Source organism: Danio rerio, chromosome 5 (genome assembly GCF_052040795.2).
Source record: "Danio rerio strain M-AB ecotype USA chromosome 5, GRCz13ab, whole genome shotgun sequence".
NCBI classification, from domain to species: domain Eukaryota; kingdom Metazoa; phylum Chordata; class Actinopteri; order Cypriniformes; family Danionidae; genus Danio; species Danio rerio.
In genome coordinates, this window is record NC_141025.1 from 36195246 (window position 1) to 36222146 (window position 26901).

Sequence of the window (26901 nt, forward strand, 5' to 3'; positions counted from 1 at the left end):
ATAGTCACAGTCCTTAAAAAACACATGCAGATTATAAACTCTTACCCTAATTTAGTTTAATTCTGCTGTGTCCAAACAAATGTGTTTTTATCTGGGGTTTCTGGTCATCTATAATAAGGAATTTCTGCAGGTTTCTTTAAATCCAATTTAAAACTTTTTAAGACCATTATGAATGAAATTTAAAACTTACACAGGGCTAAACACTAAAAAATTTTTCTAATGGCCCAGTTACTTCAGTAAATAGTTTTTGTATCAATGGAATATCATGTAAAAGGGATGTGTTGCTTTACTTTTCTGTCCTTGATTAGGGAATTTAATTTGGAGACTTTGCTGTAAAAAAAAAAAAATACAGCTATTGTGAATTGTAACTCTTAACAATAAAACTACAAAACTTAAATATAAAAACATAGAAAATTAAATAAATTGTTAAATTAAAATAAAATAAATTGAGATGGATTATAGGTGATTGGATGTCGGCCAGATTAGGTAGATTTACTAGAACAGAGAGAAATTAAGACCCATTTAAAATGATTTAAAAACACAATATTTCAGTGAATTTAAGACTTTTTTGAAGTTTTTGAAATTTAAGACATTTTAAGGCCCTGCGGAAACCCTGTATAATCCTAACTCCACATGCATATCTTCCAATGTAATTATTGCAGATGCACAAACAATATCGTGCTGCCTTAACGATAATATTGAAAATATGATTTGTGACGATGGGACATTTACACATGTGCTTGTGTGTGTATGAAATGTCTTACAGCAGGGGTGGGTGAGAGGGAGATGTTTCCTATGGAGGCCTTCAGCTCATCGATTGTGACTTTGTGCTGGTGTGTGCCATTGTTGGTCTGCACTGGTTTGATCTGGACGTGGAATTTTCTTGGCTCGTCCTCATCTTCTGAGTCACTAGATGAATAAAACGAGTTCTCTTTGGCATGTGATCACAAGTGTTAAAGAAAAGTGATGAAACCCAGCAAAAAAAATATCTATAGTATACTATGAAAGGGATAGTTCCCCAAAAAATAAAAATGCATTCATTATTTACTCTTCATCACGTGGTTTCAAACCTTTATGAGTTTCTTTCTTCTATCAAACACAAACTAAGATATTTTGAAGAAAGCTGAAAACCTGTAACCATTGACTTCCATAGTAGAAACAACAAATACTATGGAAGTCAATAGTTACAAGTTTCCAGCTCTCTTCCAAATATCCTCCTTTCTGTTCAAAAGAGGAAGAAAACTCAAACTAATTTGGAACAAGTGCAGAGAGAGTAAATGATGACACAAGACTGAGAGAATTTTCAGTTTTGAAGTGTGCTCAAAAGACCAGATTTCGTTTTCTTCTATTTTCTAACATGTATTCTAGTTCACACAGATACGATGACACAGGCTTCAGTAAAGAAAACAGGAGAATGAAGAAAATCTGATGAGAAGGAATGACCTGGCGGTGATTCAGAGGAAAGTGCATTAAAAGAATGATATAACACACTGTTCTGAAGACAGAAAAATATGTGTTCAGAGTTTACACTGTGAGTAGAGGCGATGAAGGAGAAAGAAGGAAAAGTTCCTGTGGCTGAGATTAAAGCATGTGTGTGTGAGAATGATGATGGGAATGCAAGGATATCATTCTCGTTGACTTCTGGTCGGATACAGAAGCCCTCGTCGTCCAGCTGAGGCACATTCTGCAGAACAACAGAGAACACAAATCCTATCATTCACACTCATTAATACATCAAAACATAAGGAGAGTCCGACTGAGGTAAAATACGCTATTGTTAGCAATATCACAAGAAGCATTTGCGCTCTGTTGTCTTTACTTAACACTGTAAGAATTATAGACAATCCTTCAGCAACATTAGGTCAGCACTCACGGCGTTATGAAGATCTATAGCACCGTAGAAACCCGGGGGAGCACCGTTGGAAGCGTTCTGAAAAAAGGACGAACAAAAGGAGCTTTGTGGGTGCGACCAAAATGGAGTTTATCCAAAATAACCAAAAAGAGCTAAGTTTGATCAAAGGAAAACGAGTTTCATGTTGGAAAAATACAAAATAGCTTTTCAGTGTGCTAATGTACTGTGATATTCCTTATACTCATCACCTTGTCTGGTAAAAAATAAAAAAATAAAAAAATAAAAAAATAAATATATATATATTTAATGAATTGTTATATATACTTACAACTGCTTCAACTTCGGCCGATTCTCTATTCAAGAAAGACAGAAAAAAGATGAATTAAAAATACTAAATTTTTCTAATTGAAAATTGCTCAAACAAAATATTTTGCTTCAAACTGCAAATACTAGAGTGAGCCTGGTGAGCTCAATTCTGATTTTATATACAATTTTATTTCAGAACTATTCTCATTATTTAGTACTAATCACTATTTTATAAAACATAATCTGTCTCATAAAATAAAACCTAGTCTCATGCAAAATTTTATAGAGAACAACAAGTTTGAGGATTTTGCACATATTTAATATTTACATTTTCTGAACAAATTCTTGTAATTTCCTTTTTAAAAAAGAGAAATCAGCGAGTGAGTTTTAGCACTTACGTGGAATCTGTGTCTTTTTCTTTCCGCCTGCCTGGTATGGCAAAGGTTTTCCTTTTTCTGGGTTTAGCACCTAAAAAGACACACAAATGCTTGTTAGCAGTGTTGAGGAAAGTTACTTTTGAAAGCAATGCATTACAATATTAAGTTACTCCCCAAAATGTAACTAGTTGTGTAAATCTTCATTTACCTTTAAAACCCATCAAAAAATTATATTTTAGGATGTTATTTAAGAATTTCCTAACCCCAGAAGTCTACGTGCCGTATATACAGATTGATGAAAGTTTAAGCTATGTGTTTGCTACTATTTGTCTTAAGTAAAATCACTGTCCATTGAGACTAGTCACATTTTCTTTTTCTTCAATGCATTTAAAATAATGAACACTTTCTGTCAATAACTGCATGGTTCACTGGTTTGATTTGAATTCAGCTATTTCTTTTTAAAAGCTAATAAATTAAACTAAAGGTAACTTGTGTTACATTTTCAAAAAAAAGTAACTCAAATATGATTACTTATTTTTTAAAAGGAATGCGCTACCTTATATTTATTACTTAGAAAAGTAATATTACTACGCAACTCGTATTAATTGTTATGCAATACACCCAACACTGCTTGTCAAAAGTCTAAAAAAATATATACAGTTAAAGTCAAAATTATTAAACCCGCTGAATTATTAGCCTCGTTTATTCCTACCCCCCTATTTCTGTTAAACAGAGAGGATTTTTTCAACACATTTCTAATCATTCATTCATACATTCATTCATTTTCTTGTCGGCTTAGTTCCTTTATTAATCCGGGGTCGCCACAGCGGAATGAACCACCAACTTATCCAGCAAGTTTTTACGCAGCGGATGCCCTTCCAGCCGCAACCCATCTCTCAGAAAAATTTCTATTCATAATAGTTTTAATAACTCATTTCTAATACCTGATTAATTTTGTCTTTGCCATGATGACAGTAAATAATATTTTACTATATATTTTTTAAAGATACTTCTATACAGCTTAAAAGTGACATTTAAAGGCTTAACTAGGTTAATTAGGCGGGTTAAGGTAATTAGGCAAGTTATTGTGTAATGATGGTTTGTTCTGTAGATTATCGAAAAAATATAGCTTAAAGGGGCTAATAATTTTGACCTTAAAATGGCTTTAAAAATCTAAACTGCTTTTATTCCAGCCAGGATAAAATAATAATAATAATAATAAATAATAATAATAATAATAATAATAAGACTTTTTCCAGAAGAAACAATACTATCAGACAAATTTCCTTGCTCTGTTAAACATCATTTAAAAAATGACACACACACACACACACACACACACACACACTTTTATATGCATAATATTTTATATATAATGTGCACCTGAAATAAATGAATATCCTAAAATATTTATTATGCTTTTCAAAATATAAAAAACTTTAGGCTGAACAAAATAAAATGTAATAAAAGAATAAAAAAGAAAGTAGGAACAGAGAGAAAAAAAATATATATATATACAGACCTTCTGTAGCAATCGAGACATTACATTCCTCAAATTCAATGGGCCCTGTAATGGAAACAGACAAATCATTAAAATGATGTTGCACTATCTTGAATTAATTAACCAAGATATGGTGTATTATTTATTATTACAACAAAAATACACTTTACAATAAGTTTGTATTATGTTAGTTATGTTAGTTACAGTTAAAGTCAGAATTATTAGCCGCCCTTTGATTTTTTTTCTTTCTTTTTTTTATATTTCCCAAATGAGGTTTAACAGAGCAACCAAATTTTCACAGCATGTCTGATAATATTTTTTTCTTCTGAAGAAAGCCTTATTTATTATTTCGTCTAGAATGAAAGCAGTTTTTAACAAAAAAATAAATAAAAATTAAGATCATAATTTTTAGCCCTTTTAAGTCATTTTTTATAGTCTACAGATCATTATACAATAACTTGCCTAATTACCCTAACCTGCCTAGTTAACCTAATTAAGTCACCTTAAGCTGTATAGAAGTGTCTTGAAAAATATTTAGTCAAATATAACGTACTGCCATCATGGCAAAGATAAAATAAATCAGTTATTAGAAATTAGCTATTAAAACTATTATGTTTAGAAATGTGTTGAAAAAATATTCAGAAATTGGGGAAAATAATGAAGGGGAAGGGGTAATAATTCAGGGGGCTAATAATTCTGACTTCAACTGTATGTTAGTACATTTTAATTCAAATTTAGTAACCTAAACAAACAATGAAAATTACATTTATTAAAGTATTTGTTCATGTTAGTTAATGAAAATACAGTCATTCATTGTTAGTTTGTTAACCCAAGGTACATTAACTAATGTTAACAAACGTGAATTTGGATGTTAATGATGCATTAGTAAATATTGAACTATGATTAATAAATGCTACAAGTGTTGTTCATTATTACTTCATGTTAGTAAATATATTTACTAAAGTGTGACCAAAAATATATCATATAAAAATAAAACAGTTTTTCAATACTAAAAAATGATATTAAGCCAGATAAACATTACACATGTGAACTGTTATTTAAGAATGATCAGTGTGTCTGGTGGCAATCAGCTCAATCTGACTTCCCCTTTAAGCCACAACACTCACAGGCAACATGCAACACACACTAATAGATGCGCACACTCCCACAAATGCCCGGAAGCTCTTCTGTTTTCAACTCAAAAACTCTGATGCAATGACATTTGGCACTGATGTCACCCAGTCAAATGTTGGATATTCTCCGCCAAAAATATTAACATAACAAAATGACACACAGATGGCTGCAAAAGACAACAAACCGCACGCTTCATTTCTTGCTCATCAATTCTGCATATTTCCCTCCCAGCTTGTACACTTTTAACGTGACCCATTTCCACACTGGCACACGGGGGAAAAGGATTTAAGCAAACAAACTGCCATTTTTACTGTACGTCTGTGGTCACGCTGTTACAGTCCTGACCTAACAGCATGTCAGGCAGATTTTTACTTCAAATTTAAAGTACATAATAATAGCAATATAGAAAATCAAATACAAAATAGATTTCAGGTTACCGCTTCTGACCCCAGTTTGTGTTGGCTATAGATTCTCAATAAATACACTGGACGGCATTATAAATATTAATTCTGAGCTTTCGTGACTGGCCGTAAAGAGAGGAGAGATGCCCCTCAGTGCTCTAAGAGCTCTTTAGAGCGGCTTTTCTTTTGTGTTAATGCGCGTAAAAGCTAATGCTTGTCCAAGAAAACGAAAGACGGCGTTGCACTACTGGCAGACCTCGGCGAGAGAGCCCAGGGCGCTATTTTCATTGCACAGAAAATGCCTTGACCTGAAAAAACAAAAGCGTGCGATATTTAACTCAAGCGGTTCAATAGAGTTTCCCTGGAGAAAGGCGGCCGTGAGCAGACCTCATGCACAGTCACGACAGGCTAACATCACAAACACACACACACACATACATACACACACACACACACAGGCTGACAGAGATACAGTATGACTGATCTACTCTACTGTACCAGATCATTTCAGTCGCTCGTCTCTGTTATTGTTTGTTTAAGATCACGCAATCAACACTGAAGGTCACATGCTGTGAGTGTACACACATATTTACACAAACAAACACACAGCATTTAAATAGTATATCATAGCCACATAAAAATCCTATAGTAATTTATAGTAAACATTTTTAGTGTTTATGTTATAGTGTTTAAACTTCTCACAATCCTTCGGCTTAGTCCCTTATTTATCAGGGGTCACCACAATGGAATGAACCAACAATTACTCTGGCATACACTACCAGTCAAAAGTTTGGGTTCAGTATGATTTTTAAATGTTTCAAAATAAGCTTCTGCTGCTTACCAAGGCTGCATTTACTTCATCAAAAATACAGTAAAAATTGTAAAATGGTGAAACGTTATTGCACTATAAAATAATTGTTCAAAAGTAGATTATAATTTAATTTAATAATTTATTCCAGTAATTTTAAAGATTAATTTTCAGCTTTATTACTCTAGTCGCCAGTCACAGGATCCTGCAGAAAACACTCTAATATTAATTACTATTGTTTATTATTATTATTGGTTATTATTATTGTTGTTGCGGTTGTTATTATTAATATTATTATTCTTGATAATGGTAATAGTAATAAAAACATGACAGAAGTATTAATTTCAGTTATTAAGCAGTTATTAAAAATTGTAATAAACATTTAACAATTGAACCTCTTTTTTTTTTTTTTACATTTAATAAATGCTGCCTTGATGAACAGTATATAGGTGAATTTGGTAAGCTAAATTGTCTGTAGTGTATGTGCTTATGTCCTGGTCCTCCAGGTTGGGGGCTAACGACCCACCTCGTAAAAATTAGAAGTTACAAAACACCAACATGTTGTGGCTTAATATCAACTTTGATAAAAAAACGGCCCTGAGAGTCAGAGTAAGCACCATAGCAACTATGTAATCACCAAAACAGAAATTGAAGTAATTGAAGTACTTTACAAACACTGTTTGTTCAAAAACACTGAAGTGCTTAAATAACATTTCTTTATCATGTGGGTAATGAAACCATATTCACTTTATATGATGAGAAGTCTCATAAGCCCCATACAATAACTGTTTTTTTTTTTGTGGGGAAAAAAAATAATAAATAAATAAAAAAATAAATCGCATAAACCTTTATGGTTGGTTAAAAAAAAACAACTAAAAACTAAAAGAGCAACAATCAAAGACAAAGAAGCTCCTACAAAAAAACAGAAACAAATGGAAAACTGAAAAAGCGTAAACAAAAATTACATGTGTAAATAAGGAACTACTAAAATAAAACAACAAAAAGCAAAAACAAATCTATTAAAAACAACAAAACTATGCAAATAACATCCAAAAGCGAAAATAAATAAATAATAAAATCAAGACATAGCAAAAACAAATATACAAACAAAAAAACGAACAAACAAAAAATAATCTAAATGTAACCAAACAAAACCTTTAAAAATATCCCCAAAATACTGTTTTGTCAGAGCTGGGTAACACTGATGAACAACATTGTAAATAAAAAAAATCTAAATTGGACTGACGCGCAAACCTATATTATTTTATATCCATTACAAAATCAAGCAACTTTGTCAAAACAGGTTTAGAAAAACAGACAAAGAAGATTGATTTCTCTGATTTCCATCCAGCTGCAGTAAAAAAAGGTTCAATTTAATTAAATGATGTCAGATGAATAACAGTGCAAATCACAACACTTCCAGGCTCCATCTAACAATATTTATGCACAAATCCAAACACCACACACAACAATGGCATCTAAATCTGGAAAAAGAGTATTAGGTTTTGTTTAAATTCATGTAAACAGACAGACTCCTTCGTTTACATGAACATGTGTGTGTATTTATGCGTGTGGGGGTTTCTAGCAATACACTGCTGCAAAATGTCCACAGAAGTTTGCTTAATCTAACAAAACCATCCTTTGGGACTGTCGTCAACGAGAAAAAAACATCTATCTTTTTTTTTTTTTAAGTTTTATTAAAACTCAGATTGTAGGTATTAGGTTTAATAATAAAAAAGAGCCCACATCTAAGGTATGTCCTTATTTAAATAGCTAGGTAAATATGTGCTTTTGTCTGTGCCAGGACATATGCGTGTGTTTGTATATGAGAGGCGGATGCATTCATGCATTAACTGAGGATGTTATTTTTTTTGTTGTTGTTAAATTGCATACGCTGAGCTTGGGCTCTCGGATGGAGAGTTTGCGTGTCTGGCTGACGGCCAGTTCACAGCCCAGCTGGATATCGCTGAACTGCTCTTGCAAGCTCCCCACAGCCCAGCGTGTCACTTCGGGATTGTTTCCGTGGTACAAAGTTTGTTCAACCTCTCTCTCTCTCTCCATACTGGTCATGGCTGCTCTGATTTCATCAGTGTGCTGCACAGGTTATTGCTCTGACAGCGGCGCAATCCCTAATGAACAGCTTGATACAGGGGAAGAATGTTTTGTTGACCAAAACAGTTTTTAGCCTCAATTAATTTAGCTGTCAAAACAAATGGAAGCTGACCAAAAGCCTGAACGTTCAGTCTAGACTCCTGGGGGTTACTGTATACATAGATACATAGTGTATGTGAGAACAAAACCAGCACAAGTACGTTTTGCATCACGTTAAGAATACAGAAAATACCATCAATAAAATAATTTACTGTTAATATTTGAGTAGAGGTTATTTCCAAATGTTTCAAAATTAGTTGAAAAGTGTTTTAATAACATATAATTATTACACAGTATATAGTATCGTCATTCGTACACACTCAAAAAAAGACATTTGCTGTTTATTTGAACTACTTATTTAAAAAATGTTTATTTTGTTTATAGTTATTTTTTGTTAATATTTTAATTATAATACAATAACATTGCTTTAATAGGAGTTTAACTTCCCATTTATGTGTAGTTAACTGGTGATGTGAGACCATTAGCCTGGACACACTAATGTGTGTTTTAGATACATAACACATTTTTTTTAAAAGTCTATGTTTTTTTAAGAACATTTTTATTGAATAAAAAGTGTATGTATACAGCTATACTTTGCTTGTTTTGACACATTATTTACATTTTGTGGCAAGTAAATAATCAGTTTGATGTGGCCAAAGGAAATAAAATATATAGAATAAAAAAAGACACTTGCGTTTTATTTGAACTACTTATTTAAAATGAAACAACACAATTTTTGAGGTTTTATTTTGGGGACAACTTAATTGTTTTATGCTCCATCCATTTAAATTTGTAAAAACTAATAAGTTAAATTTATTAATTCATGTTGTTCCAACCCAAATCAAGTATCTTGATTCCAACACTTTTTAAAGTGTAACTTACTTATAAAGTTCTAGAAAAATGTTGCCATTAATATAACAATTAGTGCTGTGTAATAACCCATGACACATATTCTGGATGACATCATGAGATTCCTGAATTTAACTACATTATTCAAGTAATTACATTATTATATCAGATTACAGTGAAAAAAATTCTGGATTACTTTTTACAATATATTGACACAGCAGAAGAAAATTATAACGGACTTATTTATTTATTTATTTTTTTTTTATTATTATTATTATTATTATTATTATCTTTTTTTTATATTTTAGATGGTCCTTTAAAAAAATTTAAAATAAAAAAGTAAATAATAACCCATTTTCATTTATTCACTCATTCATTATTTTTTTCAACCTAGTCCGTTTATTAATCTGGGTTTGCCACAGCAGAATGAACAGCCGTGTCCAATATTGTTCTCCTTAAAACATAGACAACATTCAATAGGCAACATAACATTGTGAAAATTCATTTGACATCCACAATTTTGTATTTGTGAGCTAATAAAAGATAATCAAAAAGTAGTCAGAATAAACCAACTAAATCAAACCATCTAGATCGAATTACTAAGTACACCTTTTATAAATAAATTCTATAATCAGTAACAGACTTTTAAGACTTTTAATTTTTAAGCAATCTACCCAACACTAAATCTATAATATATTATAATATAATATAATATAATATAATATAATATAATATAATATAATATAATATAATATAATATAATATAATATGTAACTATACTATAGTATTAACCTTGTGTGGAGTGTTATCAAACAAGAATATTAAAGGTCTTTAAAATGGTTACCTTAACACTTCTTGTGTGTCATTGGATCTATAAACAGATAGTCCTGCATCACTGTCTAATCCAGTGTCACTGTGTAAAACTCAAACACTGCTCAAACAACAAACAAATGTCTGTAAACATTGTTGGGAAAAGAGAAAGTTGGAAAAAAATAGAAGAGAAAGGCAAAATTCATTGTCTAGTTGCCAGCATTTACACCATTAACATAATTGCTGGCTAAACAACTGTAATTTGGCTCTGCACCCCTTTGGCTTCAAGCAAGATTATATTCTCTATGTGAAATGTGAAGTAACTTCCACCCCGTGAAAGGAGGGAGACGCAGGAGGTCAAATGAAAGGTCACAGAGGGATAAGTGAGGAAAAATAGCAAGAGCACAGGGGGAAGTGTAGCCGCGTCGACATCCATCATACTCAAGTGGCTTAATCTCCTGTAAAGGTGGGCGAGCTTGACATTCCACTTAGCATGTGACGCTAGCGTTAGCATGTGACAGCCAGCGCTGATCAGAGGGTCAGAGCCCCACAAATCCTCCAGTGTAAACTCCACAGCCCTTCAGCCACAAGTCAAACAAACTTCAGTGTGTTTACAGTGCAGCCCAACACCCAGCTGAATCAGTCAGCTGAACTCATGAAAAGAGTTGCTAATAACATCAAGACCAAAGTAGTTCAGTGCCAGAGGTTAATGCTGTGTGTGTGTGTATAAGCATTGTTACCTGGTCTCTCTTTGCCCGTCCCTTTGCTTTCTGCCAGTTTTTCGATGAGGCTCTCAACGGAGGTGTTCTCCATGTTGTTCACAAACTCTTGCTGCACCTTCGCAATAAAATAAAAAAAAGATAAAGATGGTTACAGGCTCTTCTTCACTTGTTTTACTGTGATCAACAGACAAAAATAGATATTTAAAAACACATACACACACACACATTGATTCCACACTGACTCAACTCCAGAATAGTGGGTACCATGGCTTGACATTAACACCCACCAACACACCAAATGCAGGTAAGATTTCAGCTGTGGCAGGTTGGACAACCGCCTCCACTTTGCCACTTTGGCTGGTTGAAAATATTATTTCTTTTCTCTGGTATATGATTATTGTGCTTACCATGATTAAAGTTTAAGGATGCTAATTTTAATGCTAGTTGGTTGAGTTCGTTAACATTAATTTAGGCAGTACAAAATTTGCTCTTGTGAAAATGAACCTAAGGTAAATACTAAACAAAACAATTTACAAATAATTGATGTAAAAATACTAATGTTTGTAAAGCGAAGATTAATAAATACTGCCAAATGCCAACAGAAAGACTTTCTTAAATGTTAAACACAATTGCGTCTTGTCAAATTGCACCAGTGGAATCAACTGAACTCTCAAAAAGCAAAGAAAAATAAATGCCTTTAATGTCAGACTGTCCGCCTGTACCTAGACTTTGTTCAGGGTCGGCAGCATTTGTGTCTGAAGTTACTTGACCGGGCAAAATAGGTCATGAACTGCTCATTCATTCCTCACAGCGAACTTGAAGTTATTTGACAGAATGACCATAATATGAAGTGAACGTACCTTAACTTTTAATCAGTGCGTGTGTAATATTATTTAATTTACTAGACAGGCAGCGTTTTATAACAATGACAACAGACATACTGATAACCTCGATTGAAGCTAGTTTGTTTGTTTACATACATTGATGGTTTAGTAAAGAACTTTTAAAGTCTGTGTAAGATCAAAATTTACAAGGTTTATTCAGCATATTTCTATTCTTTAGTTGACCAACTAAATCAACTGGAAAAAAAAAAAAAAAACATTTTATTAATCTCTAACAAAGACTGTAGAATACACAAGACATGCCACTCGTATCTTTTAGAATGGGGAAAAGTGCAACGTTCAATATGGTGAATAAAGCCCACCTACTAGCACAGCAGCCAATCATCAATCACTATATGGCAAACAAAGCCTGCCTTCTAGTACTGGAGCCAATCACCATAGACTGACAATATTCCGGGAGAGGGGTTCAGACTAGACTTGAGTTTCTGCAGATTTGGTGCGGTTTGGGCGTTTAGAAATAAATCTAAAGGGACAGTTGTTGTTTAATTTTATTGGTGATTCCTAATATATGAAATTCAATCGTAAGCTTGGCAAGCAGTTTTAGAGAATCTGGTGTTTTCCCATTTAAACAGAACGCCAGAGCATACTGCCCGAGAGAGGTTTCAAAGATGGTCACCAAGTGAAATGACTTGCCTTAAAGGGACTTTGTCTTAAATCAAAATCTGACCATTTGCTTCTGCATTAAAAGTGTTAGTCCTTTCCTGTTGATGTCAGTTTGACACCAACAGTTCATTTTTTAGATGTTAGAATCAGTATGTTAGTCATTAGGATATTGATAAGATAGTGTGATACAAAAAAGTGGCAACATTTGTGTTTAGAAGATATAAAATGGATATAAACTTCAAAAGCTAGTTTGAAAAATAAATGCATTAACATTTTTTTTCATGACACCTCAAACTTAATTTCCTAACCAAATCTTGACTAATCAAATGCACTCTAATATCCCATATCTCTAATACCCAACCCCCTCAGTTACCATTTGCTTTTCATTTGATGCGTTTAATTTCAACCAGAGCTGTGCTAAAAACAAACTGATATTGGCTGTTTTGTTTTTTTAAAAAGGAGAGGAGCTACTCTAAATCCAGTCCTATCTTCGTGTTTCAGTTGAGATTATGTCAAACGTCGTATAAAAAAAAAAAAAAATGCACATTTAAAAGTACTTTATAGACCTTTAACTAAGCCCACTAACCATTAGTTTGTTAAAAAGCAATGATTAAAGCCCTTTATTCAATATTCTGTTTCAGTTAGAAGTACATCCACACGCTGCAATAAAAGTCTCAGCAACTTACTGTTCACGCAGATTTTATCATCCAATGAAACTTTACATTCAACACAAAGTTACTTACAGTTGAAAAAAAGTTCTTTACATTAATATTAATATGTTTCAGCATATTATAGCACATGTAACAGACACAATGATAATCTCACTTAAAAGTACAATTAGCAGTCTGTGAAACACTAATCAAAGAGGGCCTAGAAAGCAAGATCCAGTAAAGCCTGATGATCATAACCCTAGACTAATTTTACTCCCAGCGCTTCTCTACATTAGCAGCATGTAAGAGAGATCATAGTTTTGGAGGAGAGCTACATAGTGACATTATTTCCCCTAGTGACCACTTTGACTGTCTTTGTTTTTATAGCCTATGAGGGATGGTGACAAATGCAATATGTCTTCCACACGTCTCCACAACTGACTTTGCTTTCCTTTTATAGCTGACCCCTTTACTGAATTTCTAGATAACTTCATAAACATACTGTAGAATGCTACCTAAAAATACAGCAATACGAAAAAACAACAATACAACAAATAGAAACAGTATGATTCATTATCTGTCTCTGCCCTACTTCCGAGTGTCTGTTTTCATTTCGCCTTTGTGGATGACTGGATTTGGCTTAAAGCTTGCGTAGTTTACAATTTTGAATCAACACCATTTCTCAAGAGTGGTCTAGTCATAACAAATTGAAATAAAAGAAAAACAAATGTTAATTAAATTATACTTCCTTTAATAAATTGGTACAATGCACTTCTTTATATACATGCATGTTTTTACATTGCACTTATATTTAAAAAATTATCTTAAATCTGTAGTTAAATTCTGCAATTAGATTTAAAATAATACTTATTTACAATTATATTACAACTTAAAGTGATAGTTCACCCAAAAATGAAAAATTAGTCATCATTTACTCACCCTTTACTGGCTCCAAAGCAGTTTGAGTTTTTGTTCAGCTGAACACAATAAAATATCTATCCTGTAACCATTGACTTCAATACTATTTGTCTTTTTAACTATGGACATTCAAACGGTTACAGGCTTCCAACCTTCTTCTATATATTTTCATTTGTGTTTAACAGAACAAAAAACCCTCTAACTGGTATGGAACAAGTCAATGTTGAATAAATAATGAGACTTTTCATTTTTTGGTGAACTAACCCTTTAACTCACCCTGAGAGACATGCCTAAATTTTATCCTCTTGATATGTCATCCATCAAAATACTCTAGCACCATAAATAAAGCAATTATAAAAAAATTGGATGTTCATTACCAGGACAGAGGACACCCGTACATAAATGGCCAAATTCACAAATTCATCCTGGCCAAATTCCCCCCTTCGCTCCTTAACCATTATGGCCTCCCAATAATCCCCTATCCACAAAATTATCACTATCACGGTCTCTCCACTCCACCAATAGCTGGTGTGTGGTGAGCGTAATGGCGCCGTTGTCTTGTGGCTGCCGTCGCATCATCTATGTGGATGCTGTACACTGGTGGTGGTGTGGAGAGACCCCCCACATGATTTTGAAGCGCTTTAGGTGTATGGCCATACACAATAAATGCGCTATATAAATACACATTACATTACTTTATTTAAATGGCCCACCTGTTATAACATTTCAAACTCCATAAAGTCAATGAAAGTCCCTTTGTTAAACTGCAGAATTACAGTTCCAACATCTTATGTCAAAGCACTTCCAAATCCTGATGAAACACCACATGATTCACCAGCTACAAACAATTCCTGTTAATCATTTGTGGGACGCTAGTTGAAATACTAATAGGAAACCCCCGGGAGACATCGGGGGTTATTACAAGACTTCTGAAGCTTAATAAAGTTTCCAATATATGGTTTCTTCCTTAATAATGAGTCAAAATACACAAACAACCATTGTTGCACCAGTATACACTGCACTAGAAAAAGGATTCAACTCATGTATACACACACACACACACACACACACACACACGCACACACACGCACACACACGCACACACACGCACACAGGGAAAACAACACACTGTAATCTTATTTCTCTTCAGGCTGGAGTTGAACACAAGCGTGTGTGCGGTTGGGAGGAAGCTCAAACCAGAGCGTGCAACAGTTCTGCGGTCTATGCCAAACAAAGACTAGTTTGCTGTGTGTATGTGTGGAAATGAGATTGTGTGTGTTGATTTGCCAGCAGGGTAGTGTATTTTCAGTGAATAACAGAGGATGCGTATGCTTCAAATCACTCTGAATGAGCAGCAACTGTACTGAAGATCGATACGGAAGGATTGACACAACAGGCTCAAAAATAAGCTGTCAAACAAGAATAAACGGGTCACAGGCGCCCTCTACAGCTAAACCGGGATACAACAGACAATGTTCCCAAACATGTTATATTACATTGATAATAGACAGTGTATTACATTACCTTGTGTGTGTGTGTGTGTGTGTGTGTGTGCTCATCTATCAGATGTGAAGGATTTAATAATAATAATAACAATGATGACGTTGATGATTCTACTCAATTAAAGCAGGTGAAACATTACTACATAAAATATATTACATCTATATAATCTTTTAATCTTAATTATGCTACCATTAATGTTACTTTACATGTACAATATACAGTATTTGACTATATTATTCTAGATTAATATAAATAAGAATGTTGGTGTTACATATCATTACTTTTATTTAAAACTTTTTCAGTTTTTATTTGTGCACATTAATGAAAGGATAATTTTATGATGCACATATGTGTGTATGTGTGTGTGCTCACCTCTCCGATCTGTATGTGCGTTTCTTCAACAGACAGAGAGTATGAATGAATGATCTCCTGCATGCGCAGAATATGTTCCTCTTCAATGCCTTGGAATTTCTGCAATAGACACACAAAAGCAGATGTTAGAAATAATACTTAATCTTTTTCCACAACAGCCTTGAGTGTGTGTGTGTACATAAAACCTTTTCTTATGTTGTTGGCAAAACGCTATGAATAGCCTATTTGGGTGGTCTGGATAGCTAAGAAACACATAACACATAACACACACACACACACACACACACACACACACACACACACACACACACACAAACACACACACACACAAAAACACAGCGAAAATGAATATGCATGTGTGTATGTGGGATATGTGTGTGTGTTAAGGATGGCTGCATGCCTGATCTGCTGTTTATGCTCCTCTCAGACTGACAGTAGGGTTTTTAGAAGATTTAAAGGGAAGAGGAGAAAAAGACGAGGAAATGAGTGGAAACAAGATAATGGCAGCATAAGTCAGAGCATGTGTGACCACAGGGAAAAAGCGTGTTTGTGCATGAGTGTGTGTGGATCATGTAGTGAAACATCAATGAAGAGCTTAAATTTTGTATGTTTGAGGACACCGTGGCTCTGATTTTGGGACTGAAGAATACTGTACGTGTATATGAGAGATGGTGGAGGTGAATTGAAAGCACCAACGTAAAAGACAATGTCAAAAAAATGTCTTGCAGCCTTCAGCATAAGATTAAACAACAATTAAAGCAATTTTAACAGATTTTAAATACATAAACAAGGGAGCCTAATAATTATAACTTCAACTGTATACCCCCCCCCCAAATCTGTTTAAAGGAGAGAAGATTTTTTCCAACACATTTCTGAACATAATAGGTTTAATAACTTATTTCTAATAACTGATTTATTTGATCTTTGTCATGATGACAGTAAATAATATTTTACTAGATATTTTTCAAGACAATTACAAACAGCTTAAAGTAACATTTAAAGGCTTAACTAGGTTAATTAGGTTAACTAGGCAGGTTAGGGTAATTAAGCAAGTTATTGTATAATGATGGTTTGTTCTGTAGACCCCTGAAAAATAGCTTAAAGGAGCAAATAGTTTGACCTTATAATAATTTTAAAAAAATAAAAAACTGCTTTTATTTTAGCCGAATTAAAACAAATAAGATTTTCTCCAGAAGAAAAAAATAGCATCAGACATACTGTGAAAATGTCCTATCTTTGTTCAACATAATTTGGGAAATATTTATAAAAGAAAAAAGGGGGCCATTTAAAATTCTGATTTCAACTGTATATGAATTGCTCCTAAAATAATAATCAAAAGTAAAAATTAGGGCTGCACGATATTGGATACTGGAAAAATCTGATATTGGGATATTTTATTTTTCTGTGATAAATATTGCGATATGAGAAGATGGTTTAATAACTATTTTGACTGTTTTCTGGGCAATCTAACAGTATTAGGTACAAAAACTGAAAAATTAAAATGCAAAAAAAAAAAAAATGTTTTTCTTCATTTGTTTTGTCCTGTTTCTAGTCCAAAGATCTAAAAATTCTTAGATCAAACAAAATGTAAATGTAAACAAATTTTGAAATGTAGATATTTGAACTAGAAAAAAGACAACAATTCTAAGAAAAACTTTTTTTGTTGTTGCATGAACCGTATCAATTCTGTATAAATAATTAAATAAAATAAATGTTTGTTACACCTCCAAATATCATATTTTTTTGTGCTCAAATGTTCTAAACTCTCTTGAAATGCTCAGACACAGGCCTTAAAAAACATGCAAATTCAACAAATCACATGGCTCCTGGTCAATTTTATCTCAGACTCAACACTAATAATGACTTATTATCCAGAAGATATGGTATAGTCAGAGTTGAGAAATTCTGTTTTACTTTATTATATTGATTTACATGCATGCACACACTAGTTAATAAATGTAATTTTATCTTTATTTATTTTATTTTGAGTGGATAGTGACGAAAAAAAACTTAGACCGTCTGTATCCTTATTAATTCTGTATAATATACTACAAAGTATGGTTTTGTATAATACTAATTAAAAAAATACATTATTTGGACACAGCTATAGGATGTATACAAGTAAATGTGTCTGGTTTTAATATTGTTAATCCAGACCAAGAATCACAATAGCTTTTAAATAAAATCATCAAATTTTTAAATTCTCCTCGAAAAAGTGCACCCATAACGCAGACCCCAACAAACACACTCCACCACATCTTACTTGTGCGGTTTCTGTCATTCTTTGCTCAAATTCAGTCTTGGCAGTGGCGTATTTCTCCACATATGACTTATAAGACTCAGTGGCTTTCTTGACCTTCAATCCAGCCTACAAACAAAGAACACAAAACAGACAGAGGCCAGATTAGACACGTTTGTTTTTGAGGATGCGCTTTAAAATTTCCTGCCTCTAGCATTTAGCACAGAAAATAATCCTTCCAGGAGCTTAAGTTGGGAGTTACCTACAGGAACTGATCCAGCAAACTTTCCAGTATTGCTCAGTAGTTGATGTAAGAGTGTGTGTGCGTGTGTGTTTGTACCTTGTCCAGGTCTCCCTGTTTGGCTCCCTCTTTGCGCATGCGCTCTTGCTCGAGTGTCTTGTTGATGTAGTTTTCTTTGCTTTTTAGCAAAGCCTGTGAGACGCTCTGAATGTTATGCACTGCCTCTAGAGTTGACGCGACTTCCTCCTTTGTCTATAAGCAAGAGAGGCACAAAAAAATTCAGTAACACACATTATAGATAATATATGCAAGTGCTTGAAGATGTTTTTACACAAATTCAGTGAAATTAGACATTTTAATTAAGTGAAAAATAAACGAAAATATAGCCACCAACTGCACATGCAATTTATACTCTGTGAACCTAAACTGGTAACTTTTATATTTGCCCTAATAAACTACATTAAATTACATTACAAATACATTTCAAAACATATTCCTCAGAGATTTTGGTCCATATTGACATAATAGCATCACTCAGTTGCTGCTGATTTGTCAGCTGCACATCCATGATGCGAATCTCCCATTGCACCACATCCCAACGGTACTCTATTGGATTGAAATCTGGTGACTGTGGAGGCCATTTGAGTACAGTGAACTCATTGTCATGTTCAAGACACCAGTCTGAGATGATTCACGTTTTATAACATGGTGCGTTATTCTGCTGGAAGTAGCCATCAGAAGATGGGTACACTCACTGTGGTCATAAAGGGATAGAAATGGTCAGCAACAATACTCAGGTGGGCTTTGGCGTTGACACGATGCTCAATGGGCCCGAAGTGTGCCAAAAAAATATCGCCCACATTCATACACCACCACCATCAGCCTGAACTGCTGATAAAAGGCAGGATGGATCCATGCTTTTATGTTGTTGACGCCAAATCCTGACTTTACCATCCCTTTGTCACAGCAGAAATCGAGACTCATTAGACCAGGCAGCATTTTTCTTATCTTTATTGTCCAATTTTGGTGAGCCTAGTTATTAGTAACTAATAAAGTTATGCTAACTAATAACCTTAACTTGTCTCATTTTGAAAGAATAATTAAATTGAAAAACGCTATACAGATAAACTTGAATTGAATTGAATTTATAAATTAAGGTTGAATTGTTTGTACAGCACTTGGGCTACTTTAAATGAAAAAAATAAAAAGGTAAACCAATAATTACAGCTGAGGTCTTAATGTTCGGCTCTGCTCAGGTTTTAAATGATCAAAGACCTACTCTGGGTCCCTTTGAAAATAACATCCCCGAAAATGTCAAAAACATGGGGGCTATTTTTACAATTAGAGTTACAATTTGACAAACACATGAACTCTGTTGCCAAAGCCAGTACATGTTACATTACATTAATTATAAATACATTACATACATGATATATATAACTTGATAATTGCCTTTCTTAAAAAAAAGCCTTCACAGTTTCATCTTCATCAGTACATTTAAGGAATGACCTGTATGCCACAGACAAATTTAGCTGAGAAATTGGGTTCATACTTCGCTATGCGGCATGTTATGAGCAAAGTTACATGGATATTAATCAACCACCACAGATGACGGCAGCTCCCATACCTTCTTATGATTTTTGGCTTGTTCGTCTACATATTTCTGGACTTCCTTGATGAGCTCTTGCAGTTTGCGGACCAGCTCCATGTGACACGCTGCCAGTTTCTCCGTGGACTGTTTAAACACGTCCCACACTGGCGCAAACGTCCTATGGAACAAATAGTCATTTCATTACAATCCGCGTACATTGCACAAAAAAAAAGCACAAAATGATTTGTGATTTAACACCAAGGTGTGTTTACACTCTCGATATCAGATTTATCCTCTGGTCCTGGTTGTTTTTAATGGAAACATCTCTGTGCAAGCTTTAACGACACTATAATGATAATATGATATGTGTGGGGGGCCTGAAAACCATATTCAGTGGAATAAAGCACAGCAGGCCACTACAAAACCAGATTTCACCTCACACAACTGCACCTAGTGTATTTTGCTAATAGTTCCTATACAAACTTGGCTCTTTCAGTATCATGATAGCAATAACAATGAGTTAATTGCTTTTTTCCTGCAGATCTTTTTGAAGTAGCGTATGATCTTTCGCCTGACTGGCAATATGTCCCGCATTAGCACAGAAAGTACATTAAGTCTGCCAGAATAAAGTTTATACAGAATTTTAAAAAAAATGTTAAAAAAGTTCAAGGCAGGTAAGTGAACAGCTGTGGGAATTAAGTTTGTTTCCTCACATGTAATGAACTGGGCTTTCATGGATAAAGCCTGAGAGACATTGAAACGATGTGGGTTTTCCAGCTCATTATAAAAACATTATTAAAATGGTGTTTGTAATGAATCCACTGGGCTTGTAAAACCTCGGATACACACACACAGGCTCACCCGAGCTGAGAGAAGTTGCTGGCAGTCTTGGCTAGTTTGGTCATTGATCTTGAATATGCCTCTTCTATGGTGGCTCTGAGACGAGAGGGAGAAGAAAAAAGCATGTGTGAATAATTCAATCGAACAAGCCATCTAATACTTTTTTATTGAGCAGAAAGAAATCATTTTCTTTTATACAACTTTCCGTTTTCACTCTCATAACAATTAATATAATCTTGTATAAAATGGCTACTAGAACAAATAAAGGAATGTAAACAACTTGAAGAAAGATTTAAAGAAATCTTGTTTCGGTGTCTTTCAAGTGTTCAAGTTAATTTAGTTATAAAGCACATTTTAAAACACTGGTGTGTAACAAAAGTAACAAAGTGTGTGTAACAAAGTGATGATGACCAATAATAGGATAATAGAGAAGACATTTCACAATATAATTAACAAACGGGAATGTACACACTAAAATAACCAACATACAAATCAAATGACATTTAGAATACAAACAAGTCTGTATATATACAAACCACAATTTAAAAAACCCATAGCGCTTTTGTTAATAAACATGATCACCCGTGTCTTTTATAGGTTGAATAGTTCAACTAAAGTAAAACGTTAAAAAAAGTAAAATAAACAAACAAATAAATAAAATACAAAGTACGTGAGTTTTTGTAAAACCTCTTGTATTGTGTCCCTACCAATACCTGGCACCTTGAAAATCTATTACTATTTATCTTATTTTCGTCAAAAGAGAAAGATAAATATTAATTAGTCTGAGTTCAGTCATTTACAAGCAACAAACAAAATGTCCACAAGGGGGAGACAAACACGCTCCATTGGTGGCCAAAAAGACTTCCAATCCATCACCACCTCTTAAAACACCCACATTACAACAAAAAAGTAAAGAAGGATCTGGACAAACAAAGCTGCATCCAATGCTTTTTAATGTGCTCACCTACGGGCGTGGAGTCAGGGGGGTTCTTTTGGTTTGGAAGACCCACCCCTCACTGACAAAGTTCCTATTACAATGTTCCTAATTATCCCATTTGCCCTATTTTGACTGGTATGCCATCATAAATAGTGAAAATAACCCATTTAAAAAGGTTTTCGGAAGACCAAGCAGAATACTGTTGGCTGTAGTTTCAATGTGACTTCTGCTAATCAGTTTTGCAACAAATAGTTTCAACATCCAGCTGTGCAAGAAAACATACAATCTGATATAAGTGAAGTCATCTTTCGCTACTGTATTGTTTTTAAATAGAGAAAACATTTTACAAGTAACTTTTATTCTAAATCTTGGACCTTATTCTTGAAACAAACAAACTGACCAATAAAAAGGTATGAAGCACCAAAAGTGGATCATATTAAAATGAATTTGATTACTATTTTGGATATTGTGTTATATGTGAATTTAAATTTTTTTTTTTTTTACAAGAGAGGCTAGAAAAAATTTTGAAGCTCAAAATTATTATTATTGTTATTTTTATTATTATTATAATTATTATTATTATTATTATTATTAAAATGGCCAGTTAAATGTGCTGGCCAGTTTGTTATTTGCCTAATAAATGACAAAAGGTTACATTATCAAATTTTTATTTTTTTCTAATGATACATGATGTAATACATTTGTATTTTAAAAATACGTATTTTTTCATGTTTCTTTATTCTAAATGTTTAGGAAATATTTTTAGTACATCAAAATGTGTGGTTATGATGACCATCCAACAAGTTAATCCAGCTAAAAATAGTGTTTAAAATGTCATTAAAACATAGTATTTAAATATCATAATTAAATTGAAAATAACTGCAAAAAGGTCCACTTTTTTGAGAAAAAAAAGAACCACAACTTTCACCAGGCTGGCTACAGGCCTGACTTGACCCCACCTCTAACTGTGAAGGGTATCACAGTGACATCACTTGCTCCGTTGAGTGCATTGTGTCTGACATTGCATCACTGAGATATGCGGTGTCAGTTTGAATCATCAAGGCTGCATCCAGATACTATTGAAAAAGTACATGAATCAAGATTGCCACTTCTTCAAATTAAACACACAAACCCTCCAATGGCCTAAATGTGCAGTGGTATTGAATCTGCAAAAAAATTCCTCTGAACCCTCTGCACATTAAATCTATCAGAGGGAGAATTCATTTCAATTTATTTTTACACGGCTTTGACTGTTAAAGCAGGTGGGATGTGTGATGGATGGTGAGGCTTTTGGAGGACTTGCAGCATTCCTGAAAACCATTTGGATGGTTTAGTGAGAAACGTCTTTAAATAGTTTCCTCTGGAATAGCTCTACTCTCTTGACTTATGTTAGGATTGTGCAAGACAAGCAAGATTTCCAGTAGTTTTACAGGTGAATGGTCTGACATAACTGTCCATGTTTTCGGAACAAGAATCTCTCAGATAGTGTAATAGCTAATGTTTTGTACTGTATTAAATATATTAGGGGGATTAGATTTTGACTGTATTAGGGATGCACAATATATCGGCGGACATATCGATATCGGCCAATGAATGCTATTTTTAATGTTATCATTATCGGTCCGATATCAATATTAGGCCGATATGTTTAAGCCGATAGATTAATTCATTGTACATAACTGCCTGCTTTGCACACACATGGGTCGAACTTGTTCAGACTTTTCCAGGTGCACTATAACAGAACTTTCTTCACATTGTTTAATCCTTCAAAGACCATTCTTTCTTTGTGTGGTTTTGCTGTGCGTTAAAATCTCAGTAAGTAACCATATTTCTTGTCATTGTAGATATGTTTGATAGAGTCATTGTGTTTTTTGGTTTAAATTGACAGAAATACTACATGTGTAAATATTGGGGTAACTTTTCCAACTGACAACCGCTGCTCGTTAACCAGAATATTTACAGTTAACTGGTCAGATTAATATTCAATTATTGTTTAAATTTATAAAATGAACTGACGTGTCTATTTGTGTCTGACACATAAAATTTTGCATTTTAAATTACTGATTTATTTTAACATGCGAAGAAAAGCATACCGAGCACATATCGGTTACCAACCTCCAAATCTAAGGAGTTATTAGTTATTGGTATTGGCTAAAAATTTCACATCAGTGCATCTTTAGACTGTACTGTACATGCTGCCATTCATTCATTCACTTTTTGGCTTAGTCCCTTTATTCATCAGGGATCGCCACAACGGAATGAACCACTAACTTATCCAGCATATGTTTTACGGCCGCAACCCAACACTTGGAAACACCCACACACTCTTGCATTCACACACATAGTCCACAGCAAATTTAGCTTATTCAATTCACCTATAGCACGTCTTTGGACTGCGGGGGAAGCACCGGAGCACCATGCAAACTCCACACAGAAATGCCACTGACCCATCTGGGGCTTGAACTAGCATCCTTCTTGCTGAGGCGATCGTGCTACCCACTGTGCCACCACATGTTGCCATATTGTGATGAAATCATATATGTTTGTTTGGACAGTGTCATCAATATCCTGCAATACGGTAACAGCCATATGCATCTAAAGCAGGGGTCACCAACCTTTTTGAAACTGAGAGCTACTTCTTGGGTACCAATCACTGTGAAGGGCTACCAGTTTAATACACACTCCCTAAATAACAATTTTTCTCAATTTACTTTTAATTATATGTTGTTATTATTAATGAATAATGATATTCATCTATGTGAAGACACTGATCATGTTAATGATTTCTCACAATAGTTCTCAACAATGATTTAACAAGGTAAGAAACAGAAACATCAATATGCAACACTTTATTTGTCTGAAATAGTTTTCGTTTTTTTATATATATAATGTCATTAACACATTTTACACCAATGCAGGTGTGATTTAAAAAGAATAGCTTCAAAAAATACTAGATTCAGCTTACTGGTATGTGGTGCAATGGTGAGCTATTTTTAGAACAGGCCTGTGGGCAACTCGTGTAATCCTCGTGGGCTACCTGGTGCCCGTGGGCACCATATTGGTGACCCCTGATCTAAAGAGTGTGAGGTGTACCACACAGCTATTAATACTATATAAAAGTGTTATTTTTTAGATTTCTGCTAGATTCACCAGATGTCCCCAGCTGTCCCAGTTTTTGACATATTTTAAAACCCAACCATTTGTGGTCTAGATCATGTATTTAGATCAAATGTCATGAGATTTTTAACATATTTTAAAACCCAAGCATTTGTGGTATAGATTATTTATTTAGATCAAATATCACGATTTTTTTAAATCAAACAAGTAATTGAAGTGTCGGTGCTCTTTGGGTATGGGACACATAAAGATATATAACATGATGAAGGCAATGTTTGCTGAAACGCGTAGGTGCAGTTTTAATGAACTAGCCATGTTAATAAAGGCTTTTTATACCTTTTTTCACTTTTTTGTCGAGTACCTTGGACTTTTAATCTTGCTTTTTAGTCTACAAAAAATTCATTTCCAAAGAACAAGCAAAAAAAAAAAAAGTCTGTAAGTCAGTAAAATTAAGCCAAAAAATTAGTCAGAAAAGATTTAAAGCTAAATTTACTGATATGGTCACATTTGTTTCCATGTCCGTTTCAGAAACTTTATATATAAATATAAATAATTTTTTATCACAAGTTTTAGTCTTTTTAAATTAGTTAGTTCAGTCAGACTGCATATGTACTTTTGTTCCAAAAACGAACGAAATACGTAAAAAACTAAAAATAAATAAATAAAAAAACTTAAATAAAATATATATAAAACACACAAGTAAAAAACTTATTATGAAATATTGAAACATCAGTGATCCAACAAATGGTTAAAAAAGTAAAAATAAATATGTAAATAAACTACAGAAATTCAAATAAAATCAATACATAATAAAAAAAATAATAACAAAATTTGTTTTTAAACCTTGCATTTCACAGCTTTCCAGTGTGAGAGTTAATGGTTGCTGAAATGTAAGATATCTGAACAATAGAACAAGACAACAACAAGGGTTTGAAAGCTCAAACACCAAAAAAAATGTTGCATTGTCCACCTGGCTAAGAAAGTGTTAAAAGTATTTATAACATTTTATAAAAATCTTGAAATGTTTTTTTAACAGCGTATATCAGCTTCTCCAGAGCAAGATTGTTAGTCATTTCTTTAATCCACTGACCACAGGATGGCCTTTGAGTTTTTGCAATTGTACTTTTTAATGATTTATCTCAGCTTCAAAGACAACAAAAGACAAAAATGGAAGAAAGAAATAAAGTAATTAAGTAATTAAAGAAAGAAAGAAAGAAAGAAAGAAAGAAAGAAAGAAAGAAAGAAAGAAAGAAAGAAAGAAAGAAAAAAGTTTTTTTGTTTTGTTTTTTTACCTTTCTCTGATGAAGTCTGATAGCTCCTTGCTGGATATCTGGCCATGTTTCATGTTATGGTAGAGGACATAAAATCCACTGTTTTTATCGCCCTGCCAAAGAGAACATAATTGAATTATAATCAACTGCATTTGATCACTACATTTCTCCTCTAACAAAAGACAAAATCCAAGTAGCAAAAGCAAAGAAATAAAGCCAAACTCCACATCATCAGTGGTGCAGGCGTTTGTTTACCACTTTGGGCTTTTCAACAATCATTGCTGTCATGGACTGAATGGCATCAAGCTGGCTTTGCAGAGCAGACTGATCCACCATGTTCATCCGCAGCATATTTTCCCTATTTTTGCCCATTTGAGAGTACATCAGTGCTGTAGCGCGCTCTTGGTTGTGTAAAGGTTTTCATAGTAACCTCGGTTACAACAAGTGTCCGATATCAGCATTTTAAAAATGCAGGTGTATACATTATTCATCTCTGAAGTGAAGCCTGATCCAAGCTCTCATAATGTAATGACAGAAACACAAACATGCATTTAAATGTAATGATATTAGTAAAGGAATAATAGTGCATGTTTTCAAAAAAATTATGACTAGCTAAGATTGTTAATTATATGCCTTAAATATTAAATTAAGTTTTTATTATTCTTTTTTTATTAATACTGCTGTATTTGAAACTAGATTCAAGAATTCACGCTTAACTGAAGACTGATTTAAAAAAAGCTTGTTTGGCAAGCTGTCCCGGGAGAGAGCCCTGAGCTTATGAGATCCTCGAGCCCTGGGGTTCCTCC

The 26901-nt window shown here is 33.7% G+C and overlaps 1 protein-coding gene across 22 annotated transcripts in view; it reads right to left on the reverse strand.

Annotated features, from left to right (window-relative positions):
- fcho2 (FCH and mu domain containing endocytic adaptor 2) overlaps positions 1 to 26901 on the reverse strand; it is a 74524-nt gene that overhangs the window by 33750 nt on the left and 13873 nt on the right. For 18 of the 22 annotated variants that reach the window (XR_015490253.1, XM_087251977.1, XM_087251973.1 and 15 more), the window contains 13 exon segments: positions 26117 to 26208; positions 20792 to 20866; positions 19967 to 20108; positions 18439 to 18591; positions 18123 to 18227; positions 15860 to 15958; positions 10930 to 11026; positions 4058 to 4102; positions 2557 to 2626; positions 2181 to 2205; positions 1874 to 1930; positions 1627 to 1684; positions 765 to 940 (listed from right to left, as the gene is read on the reverse strand). Coding sequence is in view for 20 of the 22 variants with exons in the window: in XM_087251977.1 (XP_087108103.1) it covers positions 765 to 940; positions 1627 to 1684; positions 1874 to 1930; positions 2181 to 2205; positions 2557 to 2626; positions 4058 to 4102; positions 10930 to 11026; positions 15860 to 15958; positions 18123 to 18227; positions 18439 to 18591; positions 19967 to 20108; positions 20792 to 20866; positions 26117 to 26208 (1194 nt within the window). In the remaining 2 variants the exon portion in view is untranslated. 22 annotated transcript variants of the gene reach the window in all.